This window comes from Oryctolagus cuniculus, chromosome 4 (assembly GCF_051225735.1).
Source record: "Oryctolagus cuniculus isolate XC-2025 breed Fujian yellow rabbit chromosome 4, ASM5122573v1, whole genome shotgun sequence".
Lineage (NCBI taxonomy): Eukaryota > Metazoa > Chordata > Mammalia > Lagomorpha > Leporidae > Oryctolagus > Oryctolagus cuniculus.
In genome coordinates, this window is record NC_142870.1 from 93,428,056 (window position 1) to 93,446,298 (window position 18,243).

The 18,243-nt window shown below is 48.4% G+C and overlaps 1 protein-coding gene across 7 annotated transcripts in view; it reads right to left on the reverse strand.

Annotated features, from left to right (window-relative positions):
- The window catches only part of ABCC5 (ATP binding cassette subfamily C member 5), an 88,611-nt gene that overhangs the window by 22,198 nt on the left and 48,170 nt on the right, over positions 1-18,243 (reverse strand). For all 7 annotated transcript variants that reach the window (XM_002716488.6, XM_089332026.1, XM_017346971.4 and 4 more), the window contains 9 exons: positions 17,716-17,919; positions 16,710-16,853; positions 13,842-13,944; positions 11,130-11,314; positions 10,636-10,782; positions 10,227-10,356; positions 3,300-3,453; positions 3,086-3,214; positions 552-738 (listed from right to left, as the gene is read on the reverse strand). In XM_002716488.6, coding sequence (XP_002716534.1) covers positions 552-738; positions 3,086-3,214; positions 3,300-3,453; positions 10,227-10,356; positions 10,636-10,782; positions 11,130-11,314; positions 13,842-13,944; positions 16,710-16,853; positions 17,716-17,919 — 1,383 coding nt within the window. The remainder of the gene's footprint in view (positions 1-551; positions 739-3,085; positions 3,215-3,299; positions 3,454-10,226; positions 10,357-10,635; positions 10,783-11,129; positions 11,315-13,841; positions 13,945-16,709; positions 16,854-17,715; positions 17,920-18,243) is intronic.

Genomic DNA, 18,243 nt, shown 5'->3' on the forward strand with positions numbered 1-18,243 from the left:
TCCATCTGCTGGTTCACTCCCCACATGGCAGCAATGGCTGCAGCTGCACTGATCTGAAGCCAGGAGCCAAGAGCTTCTTCCAGGTCTCCCATGCAGGCGCAGGGGCCCAAGGACTTGGGCCATCTTCTACTGCTTTTCCAGGCTATAGCAGAGAGCTGGATCAGAAGTGGAGCAGTGGGGACTCAAACCAGCACCCATATGGGATGCTGGCACTGCAGGTGGCGACTTTACCTGCTAAGCCACAGCACTGCCCTCCCCTCAATTTTTTTAAAATCAGATTTCTAAAAAAAACCTCCAAAAACCCCTATTTCTTAAACGCATGCAGCATTCAAATCCTCTCTCTCCTGTCTCCCCATCCCATCTTACGCCCAACCCTCCCTGCCAGTCATATCCAGACTGTCAGGTCAGATCTGACCAGGAGAATGCTAGAGGCTCAGACTTGAGACAATGGCTTACAGCGGAGCCCCCTCCCGATCACAGCATGCCTTTTCTGTGTCAACAAAGGAAGGACCCAAACAAGCAAAGAGCATGCGCCCACCCCAGGCACTGACCTGGACGGCGTAAGAGATGGCAAGGCCCGCGTAGGCTGGGGGAATCTGCCCGTGCATGAGGACGATCATCAGCCCAGTGGTGGTGATCAGGGCGATGCTGATGAGGTCCAGGCGCACAGCCAGCCACCTCATTGCACACGTGAACAAGAAGAAGGGGGCTTGGTTGTCATCCAGGAGCTCCTGGTACCTGCAAGCGAGACAGAACATGTGACAAGCAAATAAGGCACCCTCGACCCTGCTTTTGGATGATGTCAAAGCTTCGGTGAATCACAGGATGGAGGGCAAATGTCTAAGTACTTCCTTTTTCTTTTCTTTTTTTTTTTTTTTTTTTTGACAGGCAGAGTGGACAGTGAGAGAGAGAGACAGAGAGAAAGGTCTTCCTTTGCCGTTGGTTCACCCTCCAATGGCCGCCGCTGCCGGCGCACCACGCTGATCCAATGGCAGGAGCCAGGTGCTTCTCCTGGTCTCCCATGGGGTGCAGGGCCCAAGCACTTGGGCCATCCTCCACTGCAGTCCCGGGCCACAGCAGAGAGCTGGCCTGGAAGAGGGGCAGCCGGGACAGAATCCGGCGTCCCGACTGGGACTAGAACCCAGTGTGCCGGCGCTGCAAGGCGGAGGATTAGCCTAGTGAGCCGTGGCACCGGCCCTAAGTACTTCCTTTATCTAACTGAAGGAAGGACATGGAAACCTCGGGTGAGCCTCACATGGGGAGGACAGGGGGCTTTCTGTTAGCTACCCCTCCAAGAGAAATGAAAACCTATTAAAGATGTTCGGGGAAAACATCAACTTAACAGCACAGGGAAAGCAAGGGAAAGGAGAGCAAATCGAGGGGCTTACACCAAGCTTTGGAGAAATGTCTTAGGTCAGGGAAGGTTACGGAGGCAAATGTCAGGAAGGCTCAAGGCCAAGCAAGAGATCACAGAGCGGGAAAGCTGAACACTGTCGGGCAGATTGGTACCAGCTGCTCCCTGTGGCCATGGGACTAAGAACCAGGAGAAGCAGGGGGAACCACAGCAAAGGAGACTCAGACATCCTGCCACTGAGGAGCAAAGCACTGCAGCCACTGGGGTCCTGGAGAGCCAAGCAGACCCCGCTGAAGACCCTGGGCCCAACCAGAACTTCGAAGCAGCAAGTTTTGCTGGGCAGACTGCTGTTTTAAAATCGCTTTTCCTCTTTAGAGAAAAGTTAGAAAACACAATTTAAAAAAAAAAAAAAAAGGAAAACGTAAAATTGTAGTGACCTCCCCACTCGGTCAAAACCAGACTCGCGTGTGCTGTACTTCCCTACTGCACCATTTGATGCGCTCATTACTGCGTGTCTGTATCCACACACCCACGCAGTCCGCACACTCCACCTTTTCTCGCTTAAAGTTAGGGAGCATTTTTCTGAGTCGTCTAGCATTTTGAAAATGCTTTTTCTAACATTTCTGTTATCAATTTGCTTAAAAAAGTAATTTCCTAACTTTTGAAATGGGCAGTAGATACAGGATGGAGCATGTAAGTTATGAGCGGTCCACCTTTCTATTTTTTTTTATTTTTATTTTTTTATTTTTTTTTATTTTTGACAGGCAGAGTGGACAGTGAGAGAGAGAGACAGAGAGAGAAAGGTCTTCCTTTGCCGTTGGTTCACCCTCCAATGGCCGCCGCTGCAGCCGGCGCACCGCGCTGATCCGATGGCAGGAGCCAGGAGCCAGGTGCTTTTCCTGGTCTCCCATGGGGTGCAGGGCCCAAGCACCTGGGCCATCCTCCATTGCACTCCCTGGCCATAGCAGAGAGCTGGCCTGGAAGAGGGGCAACCGGGACAGAATCCGGCGCCCTGAAGGGGACTAGAACCCGGTGTGCCGGCGCCGCAAGGTGGAGGATTAGCCTATTGAGCCGCGGCGCCGGCGGTCCACCTTTCTTCTACCCACCCTCCAGCTACCCAGATCCCCCTTTCCAGTGGCAGTCAACAGTTTCTTGTGATCCTTTCCGAGATGTTCTAAATACACACACACACACACACACCCCGGAAAGGGCAGCATGCAACGCACACACATCTACACGCTGCTCTCACACCAGTGTATCCTGGGGATCACCCCACAGCAGAATAGAGTTGCATTCCATTAAGGGACTCAGAATTCTATTATGCGGGCATTATCAGGGCTTATTTAACCGTCCCCTGTTAAAGGACTTTTAGGTCAGTTGTCCCTCTTGCTAATAATCTCCACAATGTCTGTGTACATAAATTTCACAAATAAACAATACTTAATGGCTAAATCAATGCTGATGTCAACAATAGTCAACTACCTTTTACTTAAAAAAAAAAAAAAAAGCGAAACTCCATCAACTATAACTTCTCAGGAACAAAAGCCAAATCTGTGTTTTTGTCTCATTTGCTCAGAAGAGAGTCCGTAGCAATTGAATTTTAATCAGAGACCACTCCATCAAATCACAAATACCCTTAGTAGTGAGTTTTATAATCTGCAGCTCTGGCTGTAAGGGGCCTCTTAGACTCTATTAAATGCTGGCACACTGGCTCCCCCTCGCAGCACCAACCTGTGCAGAAACTCCTGCCCTTTATTGTAGGCATGGATGGTGGCAAGGCCCTGTATGCTCGACGTGATGTGGGAGAGGAAAGGGGACTGTGTGATGTTGTCCAGACGTTTCAGCTCGCGGATCAGGACCCTGGAGGGAGAAGGAGTTCTCAGAGCAGTGCGGTCATAGCCAGCCGGTCTGCCCCGGCAGGCAGACGCCGACGCTCGCTGTTTACCTGGAGACGATGTGCAGCACGGAGAAGAGGATGACGAGGGGCCCCACGGCCACGAGGAACCAGGGGAACACGCCCGCGATCATCCCCACGCAGAAGAACACCAGGATGACGTTCTGGATGAACATCTCGGCCTGGAACGGCAGGCGCACATCCACTGGGGAGGCAGCGGAAGAACACATGAGTCAGGCTGTGCAGACAAGGCAAATGGGACTGCACACTTACCAAAGACAAAAAGAGGCTCCACAAAATCCCTGTCTGAAGTTTGTGCGGTTGTCTTTAACAGTCTGAGCAAAGACCAATCCAGAAACCTGGCTGCTCTAACAATTCTTGTCCCAAGAAAACTTTTGTGATCTCCCCCCTTTCCTGGGGTCACTATCCTAGCCAGCTCCTTAGGCATCTTCTCCCTTCACAAAGCAATATGTGCTTGTAAGATATCTGGAAAATAAATATGCAAAAAAAGAAAACAAAAATCACTTATGTTCTTTTTTTTTTTTTTTAGATTTTTTTTTTTTTTTGACAGGCAGAGTGGGCAGTGAGAGAGAGAGACAGAGAGAAAGGTCTTCCTTTGCCATTGGTTCACCCTCCAATGGCCACCGCAGCCAGCGCGCTGCGGCTGGCACACCGCGCTGATCCGATGGCAGGAGCCAGGTGCTTCTCCTGGTCTCCCATGGGGTGCAGGGCCCAAGCACCTGGGCCATCCTCCACTGCACTCCCTGGCCACAGCAGAGAGCTGGCCTGGAAGAGGGGCAGCCGGGACAGAATCTGGCGCTCCGACCGGGACTAGAACCCGGTGTGCCAGCGCCGCAAGGCGGAGGATTAGCCTAGTGAGCTGCGGCGCCGGCCAAATCACTTATGTTCTTACCGATATTAGTGCATTGCTGCTAACATTTAAGACATTTTCCCAGTATCCCTGATGAACACAGATACAAAGTTCTAAGCAGAACATCAGCAAGTCAAGTTCAACAGCACATTACATGGAGCACTCACAGGCTGGGCACCTGGTGCAACAGTGAACACGCTGCTTGGGACACCCACACCCCATATCGGACCCTGAGTACAAATCCAGGCTCTACATGCAATCTAGCTTCCTGCTAATGCACACTTTGGGAGGCAGCAGGTGATGGCTCAAGTACTTGAGTTCCTGCCACCCAGGTGGCAGACCTGGGTTGAGTTCTGGACTCTTGGCTTCAGCCTGACCCAGCCCTGATTGTTGTGGGCAGTTGAAGAGTGAAACAATGAATGGAAGATATCTTTCTCTTTCTTTCTAATAATAAATAAAATAAAAGTATTGTTTGCTATGGTCAAGAGGGATTCATTCCAGGGATATGAGGGTGGTTCAACATACACAAATCATAAATGTCATATACTACATTAACAGAAAGAAAGACAGGGGCCATACGATCATCTCAGTAGATACAGAAAAAACATCTGAGAAAAATCAACATTCATGACAAAAATTAAGTATAGAAAGTATAACTCTCATTTTTTAAAAAAGATTTATTTTACTTAATTGAAAGGCAGAATTAACAGAGGAAGAGACAGAAAAAGAGACAGAGACACAGAAAGAGAGACAGAGATCAATCCTCCAGCCACTGATTCGCACCCCAGAAGTTTGCAACGGCTGAGGCTGGGCCAAGCTGAAGCCAGGAGCCTGGGACTCCATCTGAGTCTTCCACGTGGGAAGCAGGGGCCAAGGGACTCGGACCATCTGCTGCTGCTTTCCCAGGTACATTAGCAGGGAGATGGATTAGAAATGGCGTAAAAGTAAACAAATAAAATGAATAAATGATGAAAAAATAAAAAGTGGTGTAACATGGACTCAACCTGGCGCACGTAAGGGATGTCGACATTGCAGGTGGCAGCTAACACCTTCCGTACGACACCAGCCCCAGAGGTGTGTATCTCAACATAATAAAGGCAAACTCACAACTAACATCATATTCACAGGAAAAGTGGAAAGCTTTTTCTTTTTTTTAGATGATTTATTTATGTATTTGAAAGGTAGAGTTAGAGAAAGAGACAGAGACAGAGACAGAGACAGAGAGACAAAGATCTTCCATCCACTGGTTCATTCCCCAAATGGCTACAAAGGAGTCAGAAGCCTCATCTGAGTCTCCCACATCGGTGCAGGGATCCCAGCGCTTGGGCCATCCTCCGCTGCTTTCCCAGGCACTTTAGCAAGGAGCTAGATCAGAGGTGGAGCAGCCGGGACTTGAACTGGTGCCCATACTAGATGATAGCACTGCAGGCAGTGGCTTAACATGCTGCGCCACAGTGCTGGGCCCTGAAAGCTTTTTCTTTAAGAACAGGAATAAGACAAAGATGCCTACACTCACCGCTAAAGATTTATCTATTTACTTGAAAGTCAGAGTTAGAGAGAGGCAGAAGCAGAGGCAGAGGCAGAGAGAGAGAGGAAGAGAGAGTCTTCCATCTGCTGGTTCACTCCCCAAATGGCAGCAACAGCTGGAGCAGAGCCGATCCAAAGCCAGGAGCCAGGAGATTCTTACATGGGTGCAGGGGCCCAAGGACTTGGGCTATCTTCCACTGCTTTCCCAGGACATAGAAGAGAGCTGAATAGTAAGTGGAGTAGCTGGGACTTGGACCAGTGGCCATATGGGATGCCAGCACCACAGGCGGCGGCTTAACCCGCTACTCCATGGCGCCAGCTCCCAACATAGTTCTTATAATCCTAACTACAGAAATCAGGCAAGAGAAAGAAATAAAGGCATCTGAAGGGGAAGGGAGGAAAGTATTCGTCCCTGTTTGCAAAAGACATGATCTTACATGCAGAAAATCTTAAAAGACACCAAACCAAAAAAAACAAAAAACCCTGTTAGAATAAATGAATCATGAAAAGTTGCAGGATACAAGATCAACATAGCATTCTCATACACGAATGGGGAACTATTTGAAAAGGATATTAATAAAACAATTCTGAAAGCTGTAAAACATAGATGAAAGAAACTGATGAGGACAAGAATAAATATAAAAATATCCTGTGTTCATCGGCTGGAAGAATTATTTAAAAATTTTTTAAAAAAGATTTTATTTATTTGAGAGGTAGAGTTAGAGACAGAGAGACGGAGAGACAGAGAGAGAGGTCTTCCATCTGCTGGTTCACTACCCAAATGGCCACAATGACTGGAGCTGGGCTGATCTGAAGCCAGGAGCCAGGAGCCTCTTTCAGGTACAGGGGCCCAAGCACCTGGGCCATCTTCCATTGTTTTCCCAGGCCATTGGGAGGGAATTGGATTATAAGCAGAGCAGCCAGTATTGGAACCAGCACCCATATGGGAAGCCAGCACCACAGGCAGAAGCCTAACTCACTGTGCAACAGCATTGGCTCCTGGAAAAATTAATATTATTAAAATACCAATTATAGGGGCCAGCACTGTGGTGCAACCAGTAAAGCTAGCGCCTGCGATGCCAGCATTCCATATGGGTGCCAGTTTGAGTCCTGGTTACCCACTTCCACTCCAGCTCTCTGCTAATGGCCTGGGAAAGCAGCAGATGGCCCAAGTGCTTGGGACCCTGCTCCCATGTGGGAGATCTGAAAGAAGCTCCTGGTGTCAGACTTACCCAGCTTTGGCCAGTGTGGCCATCTGGAGAGTGAATCAGTAGATTGAAGATCTCTCTCTCTCTCTCTCTCTCTCTCTCTCTGTAACTCTGCCTTTCAAATAAATAAATAATAAAAATTTAAAAATACCAATGACATTCTTTACAGAAATAGAAACAATAGGAAAAGCATCTCCACATACACATGAACCACAAAAGACCCAGAATAGTTAAATCAATGTTAAGCAAAAAGCTGGAGGGGCAGATACTGTGACACTTCAGGCTAAGCCTGAGCTTAGGGCGTCTGCATCCCATACTGGAGTGCCAGTTAAGAATCCAGGCTACTCTGCCTCCTATACAGCTCTGCACCTGGGAAGCAGCAGATGGCTATTCAAGTACTTGAGTCCCTGCCACCCACATGGAAGAACTGGACAGAGTTCCTGGCTCCTGGCTTCTGCCAGGCCCAGTTCCAGCTGTTGCAACCATTTGGAGAGTGAACCAAAATACAGCAGACCTCTTATCTCTTTCTCTCTCTTTCCCTCTCTGTCACTCCACCTTTCAAATAAATTTTTAAAATATCTTTAAAAATTAAATAAAAAGACAAAGCTGGAAGCATCACACTATCTGACTTCAACATATACTATAAAGCTAGAGTAATGAAACAGCATAGGAATGGCATAAAAACAGACACATAGACCAATGGAAGAGAACTGAGAGACCAAAAATAAACCACACATATACCACCAACTGATTTTTGACAAGGTGCCAAGAATACATTCTCTTCAATGAATGGTGCTGGGGAAATTGAATATCCACATGCAGAAGACTAAGACAAGATTCCCTCCCCCTCAAAAAAAAAAAAAAAAACCCACTTAAAATGGATTAAAGATAGGGCTGGCATTGTGGCATAGTAGGTAGAGCTGCTGCCGGTGAGGCGAACATCCTATGTGGATGCCAGTTCAAGTCCTGGCACTCCACTTCTGATCCAGCTCCCTGCTAATGGCCTGGGAAAAGCAGCAGGAGATGGCCCAAGTGCTTGGGCCCCTACCATCCATATGGGAGACACAGAAGAAGATTCTGGCTCCAAGCTTTGGCCTGGCCCAGCCCTAGGCATTGCAGCCAACTGGGGAATGAACCAGCAGATAGAAGATCTCTCTTTGTGTCTCTCCTTCTCTAACTCTTTCAAATAAATAAATAATTCTTAAAAAAAAAAAAAAAAAAGACGTTAGAAACAAATTCAGTGTTAACAACTGTTTAAAAAAAAAACAGATTAAAGGTTTAAATGTAAAGTTCAAAACTAAGAAACCATTAGAAGGAACCATAATTTTTTTAGATAAGTTTTTTTTTTTTTTTTTAGGTAAGACCCCCCCCCCCCCCCCCCCGCCACAGCACAAGCAACAAAAGCAAAAACAGATACATGGATTTATATTAGACTAAAAGTTCTACACAGCAAGGAAACAATCAATACAGTGAGGAGACGATCCATGCACTGGAAGATAGCATTTGCAAAGTATGTGTCTGACAAGGGCGCTAGCATCCAGAAATACACAAGGAACTTAAACAACTCAATAGTAAATGACTGAATAACTCAATTTAAAAATGGGCAAAAGACTTTTAAACACACTTCTCCAAAGAAGACGTAGAAATGGCCAGCAGGTATAGGAAAGAAAGCTAAACATCACTAATCATCAGAGAAATACAAATCAAAACTACAATGAGATGTCATTGAATGGCTATCATCAAAAAGACAACAGAAAATAAGTGCTGGTAAAGACATGGGAAAGGGAGTCCTCATACTCTGTTGGTGGGAATTATGGAAAACAATGAAGGTCCCTCAAAAAATTTAAAATAGAACTAGAATACGATCTAGCAATCCCACCACTGGGTATAGAACCAATGGAAATGGAATCAATGCATCAAAGTGTTATCACAGCTCTTCACTTTAGCCAAGACTTGGAATCAACCCACATGTCCAACAATAGATAAACAAAGAAAATGTGGTCTATTTACACAATGGAATACTAACCAACCATCAAAGAGAATGAAATCTTATCATGTGAAACAACATGGACAAACCTGGAGGACATTAAGCCAAGTGAAATAAGCCAGACACAGAAAAACAAACACGACATGACCTCACTCACGTGGACGCTAAAAAGAACTGATCTCACGGAGGCACAGAGTGGGAGGGGAGGATGGGAAAGAGTGGTCAAGGAAACAGGAGAAATGCATTCTGGCGTTCTGCACAGGAGGGTGACTACAGGGAACAGCAGGTGTGGCATATTTCAAGATAGCCAGAAGTGGGATTTTTTAATGTTCTTACCACAAAGAAATGATAAATGCGAGAGATGATAGATATGCTAACCTCCCTGATTTTTTCATCAACATACAATGTGCACATGTAGTGCAACATCAAACTGCACCCCAGAAACGTGTACAACTATAAAATGTCAGTCAATTGACACCTGGTGAGCTGAAGCAGGGGGAAACTTTTCTTCATCAAGGAAAAAAATTAAACTTACACAAAAGCCAAAAGGAAAGTGCAGAACTTTCCACAGTTCCCAACATTTTCTTCAGCTGTTTTGGGCTGCCTCCCTACCCCACTTTCTTTAAGCTGAAGTATTTTTATGCAAATCCTAGACATATTGATACTGTGTGTGTGTGTGTGAGAGAGAGAGAGAGAGAGAGAGAGAGGAGAGGAGAGGAGAGGAGAGGAGAGGAGAGGAGAGGAGGCGAGGGGAGGGGAGGGGAAGATGGAGAACACAAGCTAGAGGGAGAGATGGGTATGGCCTGTGTGACCCATCAGTTCTGGCACCAGGGATGGCTTGCTTCTGTGTTACCGCCTCCGACCACAGCTGTACATTGCCCATCAGTGTGTAAGACAAGCTCCTTTCACAGAAGTGGCCATGGTGCAGTGGTTAAAAATGTGATTGTCCTGGGGCAAAAAGATCTCAGCTCCATTGCCAGCTTCGTTACCCAATAGCTACAGAGTCTAGGGCAAGTTGCTTAACCTCCCCAGACATCAACTTTCTCATGTTTGCAAAGACTAAAACAGCAGCTACCCTCATGGCTGCCACGAGGATTAGGATAAAACATTTGATACTCTGCTTGTCACAGGGTGAGCCCTTAGTAAACATCAGGTGGCTGTATTGTGACCCAGGCTCTGGAGAGTATTTCAGTCTTGATGCAGGTACAGCCCATGCAACACCCAGAAAATCCACCAAAGGCTGCAAGTACCCAAGAGCTAAGGCATTACTCCAAAACAAACACATGTCTTGGAATCTCACACGCCCCCAGCCAAAGCCTCGGCTAGCAGCACAGTGAGCTCAGTTTATGTTCCAGAGTGTAAAAGAAAGCAACAGTGAGAAGTACCTTCATCCATGTCTTTGGAAAACCTGTTGAGAATCCTTCCCGTGGGGGTCGTGTCAAAAAACTTCATAGGGCTGCGAAGGATCCTGCGGAAAAGCTCGTCGTGGAGCCGGGAGGAGGCGCGCAGCGTGCCCTGAGAAGCACAGCACAAAGCGGTCAGGGCCCAGGGACCAGAAGGCTCCATCCCTACCCGGGCACATCACGGTGCGGTCACCCACTCCCGAAGCTGGAGCAGAGCCCGTGTCAGGAGGGGGGACAGGGTGGCTCAGCAAGGCTGAGGCTGACACATGCGTGGTCTCAGTGAGGCCGTCGCTGTGAAGGAGCTCCCGACTCTGAATAAACTCAAGCACGCCCGGCTTGACCATGCGGGCTGCCAGGGAGAGGGGAGCAGAGGCTGCCCGCCACCGCATACCTTGACAAAGACCACTCCCCGAATGGCTTTCAGGATCAGCATGACGGCCATGGAGAGGGCGTAGATGCTGGCGTAGTAGTGCATCAGAGGGTTGTCCTTCATGCTGTCGCTCACGGATGTCTTGTTCTCTCGAGTCACTGTGCTGTTCTGTTTGGAGGCAAGGCTCTATGAGCAAGACCCCAAGACGCTGCCAAGAGCCATTCTCCACTCAAGGGCAGGGCAAGGGATAATGACCCTGGGGCCTGGCCAAGGCAGACTTTGCCCATCTCCTCTTTTCTGACAGATGGGAGCAGTCAGCCAGCAAGAGCCCTCCTGCAGTGAGCTTGCAGGTGCCCTATAGGTGTTCAGGGGTTGTGAGGCCACATTAGGAGTTCATCTTTTTCATCTTGGAAAATCCATGTTCACTGCTTCTTGCAAAGTTTCCCGAACAGCAGCCCAGGAATAAGGGGAGAGAGCCACAGTCTTAGAACTTTCCCACTGATGAGTAACCTTACCCCACTTCCTTGCTTGATCCAGTAACTCAACCACCAGGTGCTGAAGGCAGTGCTGCCCACATTCAGCATGAAAAGGGCCATAATGACCAGGAAGGCCAAGGGGCCCCCAGCAGCCTGGATGTAGACACCGTACACCGACCAGGGCACTGAACCTTGCCCCTTCTCTTCCAGCTGCACGAGCTGCCCTGGGTAGAGGAAAAGAAACACGAACTCAGAAGAGCTCCCTCCCTATCACTAAGTCGCCTATTGAGCAGCAGAACCAGCGAGCGCCTAGAGTTTCACAGGGCTTTAGATGAGAATTCCTTCCTCCTCATCAGAAGCATTCTCTCACCCATTTAGCCCTGAGCACCTGCTACGAACCAGGCCCAGGATGAGGCCCTGGAGCAGCAGGAGGGGGTGAAGATCAGGTGCCTGCCCTTGAGGGGCTGGCAGAGGATCCTACCACACAGTCTGGTAGGACAGGCAGGTAAATAAACACAGGACCGTAATGAAATGTGCTAACTTCGGTGACAGGGCTGTGTGCAGGGCAGTGTGGGACATCCAGGAGGTGTGCCTAGGTTCCTTGGGGGAGGCATGGGCAGTTAGCAGGCAGGGAAGTCTGAGCAGTCTGTATTGCTTCTCAGAAGGCAGACCAGGATGCACCAGGTGAGGGGACAACAGGCAGAGAGGACAACATGAGCAAGGCACTCCCCTAACGCAAGAGCATTAGGGGAGCCCAGTGACGGTACCCAGCTGAACAGCTGTGCGCTTTGGGAGCAGCACGAGAGGAGATGAGGCTGACCAGGCAGGCCGTGCTCAGAGGAAGCGGCATTTGAACTTTATCCTGCAGACAAGAGCGCCTCCAGAGAATGGTCCGGGTGTGTGGATGTTGTACTCCCCAGCCCTGCTGGCCAGGACCATGAAACCAGCTGCCTCTGGTGGTGAGCAGCCTTTTCCACACACCCCCAATGCCCTATACAAGTGTGGGCCTTTCGGATGTGTGCCCTATCAGAACAGAAAACACTGCTTTTTAAATGGGAGGTTTGTGGAAGTCTTAATGCAGGAAAGTAAATGGGTTGGTCTGTTTCTAACGAGCTCCCCAGGAGGCAGCTGTGATGCCCTAGGAAAAGCTGCTGAGGGCCTGCACCAGGGTCCTGGCAGAGTGGGTGGAGTTCAGGAGGTAAATTCAGGACATGGTGAGTGGTCGCTGAGCTGCTGGAGGAGGGAAGGCTGGTTCCTGCGATCTCCCTGGGTGGTCAGATGACTGGGAATACAAAGTAACAGCCCCTTGGAGACTGGCTTATTTCACTAACTATGATGTTTTCTGGTTTCATCCATTTTGTTGCAAATGTTGTATTTATGAGATACATACAAAATTAAAAAAAATAATAAAACAGAAATGGGGCCGGCACTGTGGCGCAGCGGGTTAACGCCCTGGCTTGAAGAGTCGGCATCCCATATAGGCGCTGGTTCTAGTCCTGGCTGCTCCACTTCCCATCCAGCTCTCTGCTATGGCCTGGGAAAGCAGTAGAAGATGGCCCAAGTTTTTGGGCCCCTGCACCCGCGTGGGAGACCCGGAAGAAGCTCCTGGCTCCTGGCTTCGGATCGGCGCAGCTCCGGCTGTTGCGGCCATCTGGGGAGTGAACCATCAGATGGAAGGCCTCTCCTCTCTCTGTGTAACTCTGACTTTCAAATAAATAAATCGTTAAAAAAATAATAAAACAGAAACAGCCACTCAGGAACCTGTCTCTTCAGCACGGATGATGGCCAGTACTCTGGGCCCAGAACACCCATGTGTTGAACACTGTAACAGCCGGGTTGCTGGCCACACAGGTGAGGCTGAATGTTCCCCAGCGATGTTCCTTCACTGCCTGTGGCAGGAACTAACAGATATCTCAGCTGTGGGGTGCGGCTTAGCTTTTCAGGGTCAGTAAGGGATCTTAAATCACACCTGAATTCAAAATCGCGTGGCTGTTAACTTTTAAAACAAAGAGAATAATACATCGGAATGGTTCACTCCTAATGCCACAGGCCTGCTGCAGTTCTCAGGGCAAGCAAGGGCAAACAAGGTCAGCGCAGAGCAAGGGCTTCCCCAGGCAAGCCCCTCGGGGTCCATGACGGGCAGGGGAGGCACTGACGCAACAGGAAGAAGAGCTTAAAACAAGACTGCAATTATTTTTAATCTGAAAATTGACACACACACACAAGTTCCAATTCACAAAGGTGGAAAATGCCCATGTTATTGCAAACAGCTTCTCTAACTCCCAAGTCTGGCTTCAGTTGAAGAGATAAAGGGTTTGACACAGGACCAAGGCCAAGCAGGAAAACCCACGAGCTGGAACTCTCCACCGCAGCCCGGCTGCCACCTGCTAACACAGGGGCTGCTGGGCCCCTCTGCTTTGGAGGGCACTGACTGCTGAAGAGAGGTGAATCATGGGAAGGAGGAGTGCGCCCCTACTCAACATTCCATGTTTCCTTCCCGGGATGAGTCGCTGTGACGCTCCACCCCCGACCGGGCCTTGCACAGGAACAGGAGGCCCAGGCTTCAGTCATTCTTACCTCCCTGCTCTGTTTAAGCAGAGGGTGCCTCGTGATCTCCCGTATTCTAGACGAACTTACCATCACAGAGACATAAGGCCAGGCACTCTATAACACACAATGCTAGCAAACACGTGGCATAATTTCACGTCAACTTTCATGACGAATCTACAATGCCCCCAAAATGGTCATTACCTTCCTCTGGCTTCACTGCTTTCTCCTTCTTTACTGATCCCGTTTTAGGACCCTTGTCTTGGGATTTCTTCTGTGAACCACTGGTTTCCTTCTTTGAATTAATCTAATAATATTAAAGAAAAGTGTCTCCAGTCATGATACAGCCATCATGATACATGAATGTCGACAAGATACATCCTGAGAGAATCAGCTTGCTGTACTGAGATACATCCAACCTCTCAAAAGAGCCACCTGTACTCATTTTTTCTTTAACACAAAGACTTCAAAAAGTTCATGGAAAATGTATATTATGAAAAACCGATGCATGGATTTCAAAATCTTCTTGCTCTAAAATAAACGTATTTTAATGCCTTTTTCTGTGAACTTTTGGAAGTACTCTCATATTTCCTCCTTAAAACCTTTGTTCTCCACAAAGGCATTAGAGACCTATGCTCCAAACGCAGAGGCCTTTCTTCTGTCCGTTGTGTGTAGGTATCAGGGCTGGAGTCATTTCCATTCCTCCTGTCTCTGACCTCCCGCATTACTAAGTCAAATCCACAGAGCCGATTATTTCTTGCTGCTGCCCCAGGAAAACCTGAACTTCTCAGCTTGGTTTTGCAGGACCTCACATTCTGGGCCTAGCCTCATTCTGTAAGTTCCTCTCACGTGGCACTGTCTCCCATGGCTCCCACCCTCTAGCCACCACGGACTTCACATCATTCTGTATACCACACTGCGATTCCTCACCTCTATACCTTTGTCTGTGCTGGTTTCTCCACTTGCAACGTCCCAGTCTCCATCAGTTGTCCCCACTCAAATGGATTCAGATCCTACAATCTTCATGAAGCAACTTAGACTCCTCTAGAATAAAGTTCACCCTCCCCTGTTCTGGCTCAGCACTCTGTTAGCCCCTCTCGTTGTTATCTGGATCTGTGACCTGGTGTCATAGTTACCAGTGAGAGCAGAAAATGTTGGTTTCCCCTAGCCTTGTGAATCCTGCACAAGACCTGCCCATAGTAAGACACTGGGGAACTCAACATTCACAGAACTGAACCTGAGACAGCAGAAACTACCTAATGCTCCTCTTTCCGGGTCCCTACTAGATCTTTAAATAGGAAATCCTCTTAATAACAGTTCACTACATCAATTCTTTGTCACAGGTGGCTCCATGCCCCCAGGTGGCTTTGCAAATAGATTTTAAATTGAGAGTGGGAAAAAAAAAGTCAGAAAATACAAAAATTTAGAGGCATATCTGGAACACAAGAGAGGGCACTAAGTTTTTTATTTGCTACAAGGACTGAATAAATACACCATCTGAAGAGAAAGCTGTCATTGCGGACCACTTCCTGGGGCAAAAACACATCATTCAGTTACTCAGCACTACAGCTCTCAGAGGCAGATCCCACCCCCATTTTCAGAAGTAAACCGAAGCTCAGCGCCCTTTTGCTCCTAAGACATTCATGTTTTGTCTCCCTTCCTCACCTTCCTCTGTGTCTACAGTGGTGTGGAAATAATCTCAAGTGTCCAAATACCCCTGAGGGTCATAGAGAGAGATTGCAAAAGCTAAATCCGATCATGGTGTCCTGCAGAAGTTACTAACCACACGTGGGGTGTTTCAGTCATAGCCAAAGACCCAAAATGCATCAGTCATGAACAGTTAATTATACTATCCCTGAAGTCAAACTGGATCAAACCCAAAGACTGAAATAACACTCCCAGGAAAGATCCCAGGAACTTTTTGCTTTCATCCCGCTCAGACATCAAAGTGACCTGGCAGGCAAGAAGGCAGCCACAGCCCATGTGCACCCTCAGATGGCAAGAAGAAACCACCTGTTGGGCTGGCTCTAAGTACACCCTTACACTGCACCCAGTGTGGAGCCCAGAGCACAGCTGCCACCCCTGGATGGCACCTCCTTGTTTTCCCAGAGGCAGGGCAGCAAACAGAGCACATGGGAGTCAAATCATCCCTATTAGCAAGCTAACCTTCCTGAACTTCAGTTTTCTGTAAATGGAAGCGGGGGGGCGGGGGGAGGGATTCCTGTTTTACCACCTTGCTCTGCTAAAATGAATGAAAAGGACGCGACCTAAAAAGTTTCTAATCCAGGCCGGCACTGCGGCTCACTAGGCTAATCCTCCACCTGCGGCGCTGGCACACCGGGTTCTAGTCCCGGCCGGGGCACCAGATTCTGTCCCGGTTGCTCCTCTTCCAGTCCAGCTCTCTGCTGTGGCTCAAGAAGGCAGTGGAGGATGGCCCAAGTGCTTGAGCCCTGCACCCGCATGGGAGACCAGGAGGAAGCACCTGGCTTTAGACTGGCCGTGGCAACCATTTGGGGGGTGAACCAATGGAAGGAAGATCTTTCTCTCTGTCTTTCTCTCACTGTCTAACTCTGCCTGTCAATAAAAAAATAAAAATTAAAAAAAATTTTTTTAAAAAGTTTCTAATCCAGTAGTTGGAACTCAGTAGGTATTGGTTAACAGCAAGTGCCAGGGCAGCAAACAAGATCCCATGGGTCATTTTCAAATGTATGCACAGTTAATATCCCTTCCCTGGTACCTTATTCACTTGTTTGTTTTTCAGAAAAGAGTTTCATACAATGTTACTGCAATCAGGGTTGATGGAGTTTAGGACACTAAGCTATGTATCTTCTCTACACTTACAGAGCCCATATCCCTTGTCCCTGTCACTGCCTTATTTACAGCCCCACAGCTCTGCTTTCCCAGAGCAGGATCATCATGTGAACTCAAGCACAGCGGTCTGGTCCCTGGAAAACAGAGTCCCTTGCCAAGGAGATGCAGACACGGAGTTCAGCTGAGATCTCCCCATCACTCAGGATAGTACTCTCTCCCCTGCACAGAAAGGAGACACGCACAAACGCCAGCAAGTCTTACCTCAACAGGGGGTGTCTCTCCCAGCAGCAGGTTATTAAAAATGGTGGCATAATCACCATTTAGATTCATCAGCTCCTCATGTGTACCTCTTTCTGTAATACAGCCCTCTTTCATGAAGATCACTTCATCACAGTCAACCAGATACTAGAAAGAGGCAGGGACAACATGGTGTTGCTGATAATTGTGCAAATACAGTCAAATACCCAGAGTTTCATCCAATGCTTCCCAACTGGAGGTGATGTAACCTCCCAGGGAACATGTGGCAACATCTGGAGACATTTTGGTTGTCATAGCTGGGGGCAGAGATACTACTGACACTTAATGGATAGAGGTCAGGGGTGCTCAAGGCAGCACCCCACAACAAAGAACAATCTGGCCAAAATGTCAGTAGTGCCAAGATTGAGAATCTTGCTATGGCTTATTGTTCCTTGTGGTGGAGGTCAGAGAGAGAGCAGTTCCTCCAATTGTTGACACAAGTCTGCTGATGGAGCCACATGAGCCTTGCGCTGAATTTCATACCCTGTCACTACACACAGAAGGACACACAATTACAGGCTTTCCACGACAGAATGGGGGCTAGCCCCACACGCTTGAAAACATATGTGAAGCAGTTGGCAACTTCTCTGAGCTGCTCTCCAAGGTGGCAGCTTGTGGTGGAATGACAGAGGGGGAACAGCTTGTTTTCCCAAAACACTTCCCACTTGCATGTAGCTGTTAACACAGTGCTTTCCTAATGGTCTCACACCGAACTCCATTTTTGCCTCACTCTTCTTAGCCTTTTTACTGCTGCTGACAGGAAGGAGCCGATGTGTTCCCAGGATCTCTGGTTCAGATGGCCAACTGGTACATAGTACAGTGAGCTTTATTGGACCAGTGGGCCAAGGGAATGAAAACTGTTGATTCCAAGAACCTGTCATTGCCCCACAAAAATACCTGGATCAAACCCACCTCCCTGATTCTGATTTTCTAAGCCAAGGTGGGCAGCCTCGGGAAGACAGCACCATACCTGTAACTGGTGAGTAACAAACAGAACCGTCTTGGACTTGAGGTGCTTCCGGATAGCACTGTTGAAGATGTGGTTGCCCACGTGGGCATCTAAGGCACTGAGGGGGTCATCCAGGATGTAGATGCTCCTATCACTATACAAGGCCCGGGCCAGGCTGATCCTCTGGCGCTGTCCACCGCTCAGGTTGGCTCCTCGCTCGCCAATCTATGGAAGCCCAAAAGCACAGGGGAGCCTGCAGCTCAAGTCTGGAACAATGCTTAGAGGTCACCCCAGCCACCTCTCCTCTCCCAGACTCAAACTGGCTCCTTCTCTTGAATTCCCCTCCTCCCCCGGCTCCCTGCATAAACTGCCAGATCCTTCCAGGAACTGGGGCAGTCAGTCCAGATGCCCTGTCTTCTCCCACAACTGTCTAGGAACCAACCAACCCTACATCTAGTCTTACCCCAGGGGAAGCCCCCTCCAACCCATTCTCCACATGGAGAAAGATCTTTCCAAAATATAAACCTGACCACACCTGACCCCTGCTTA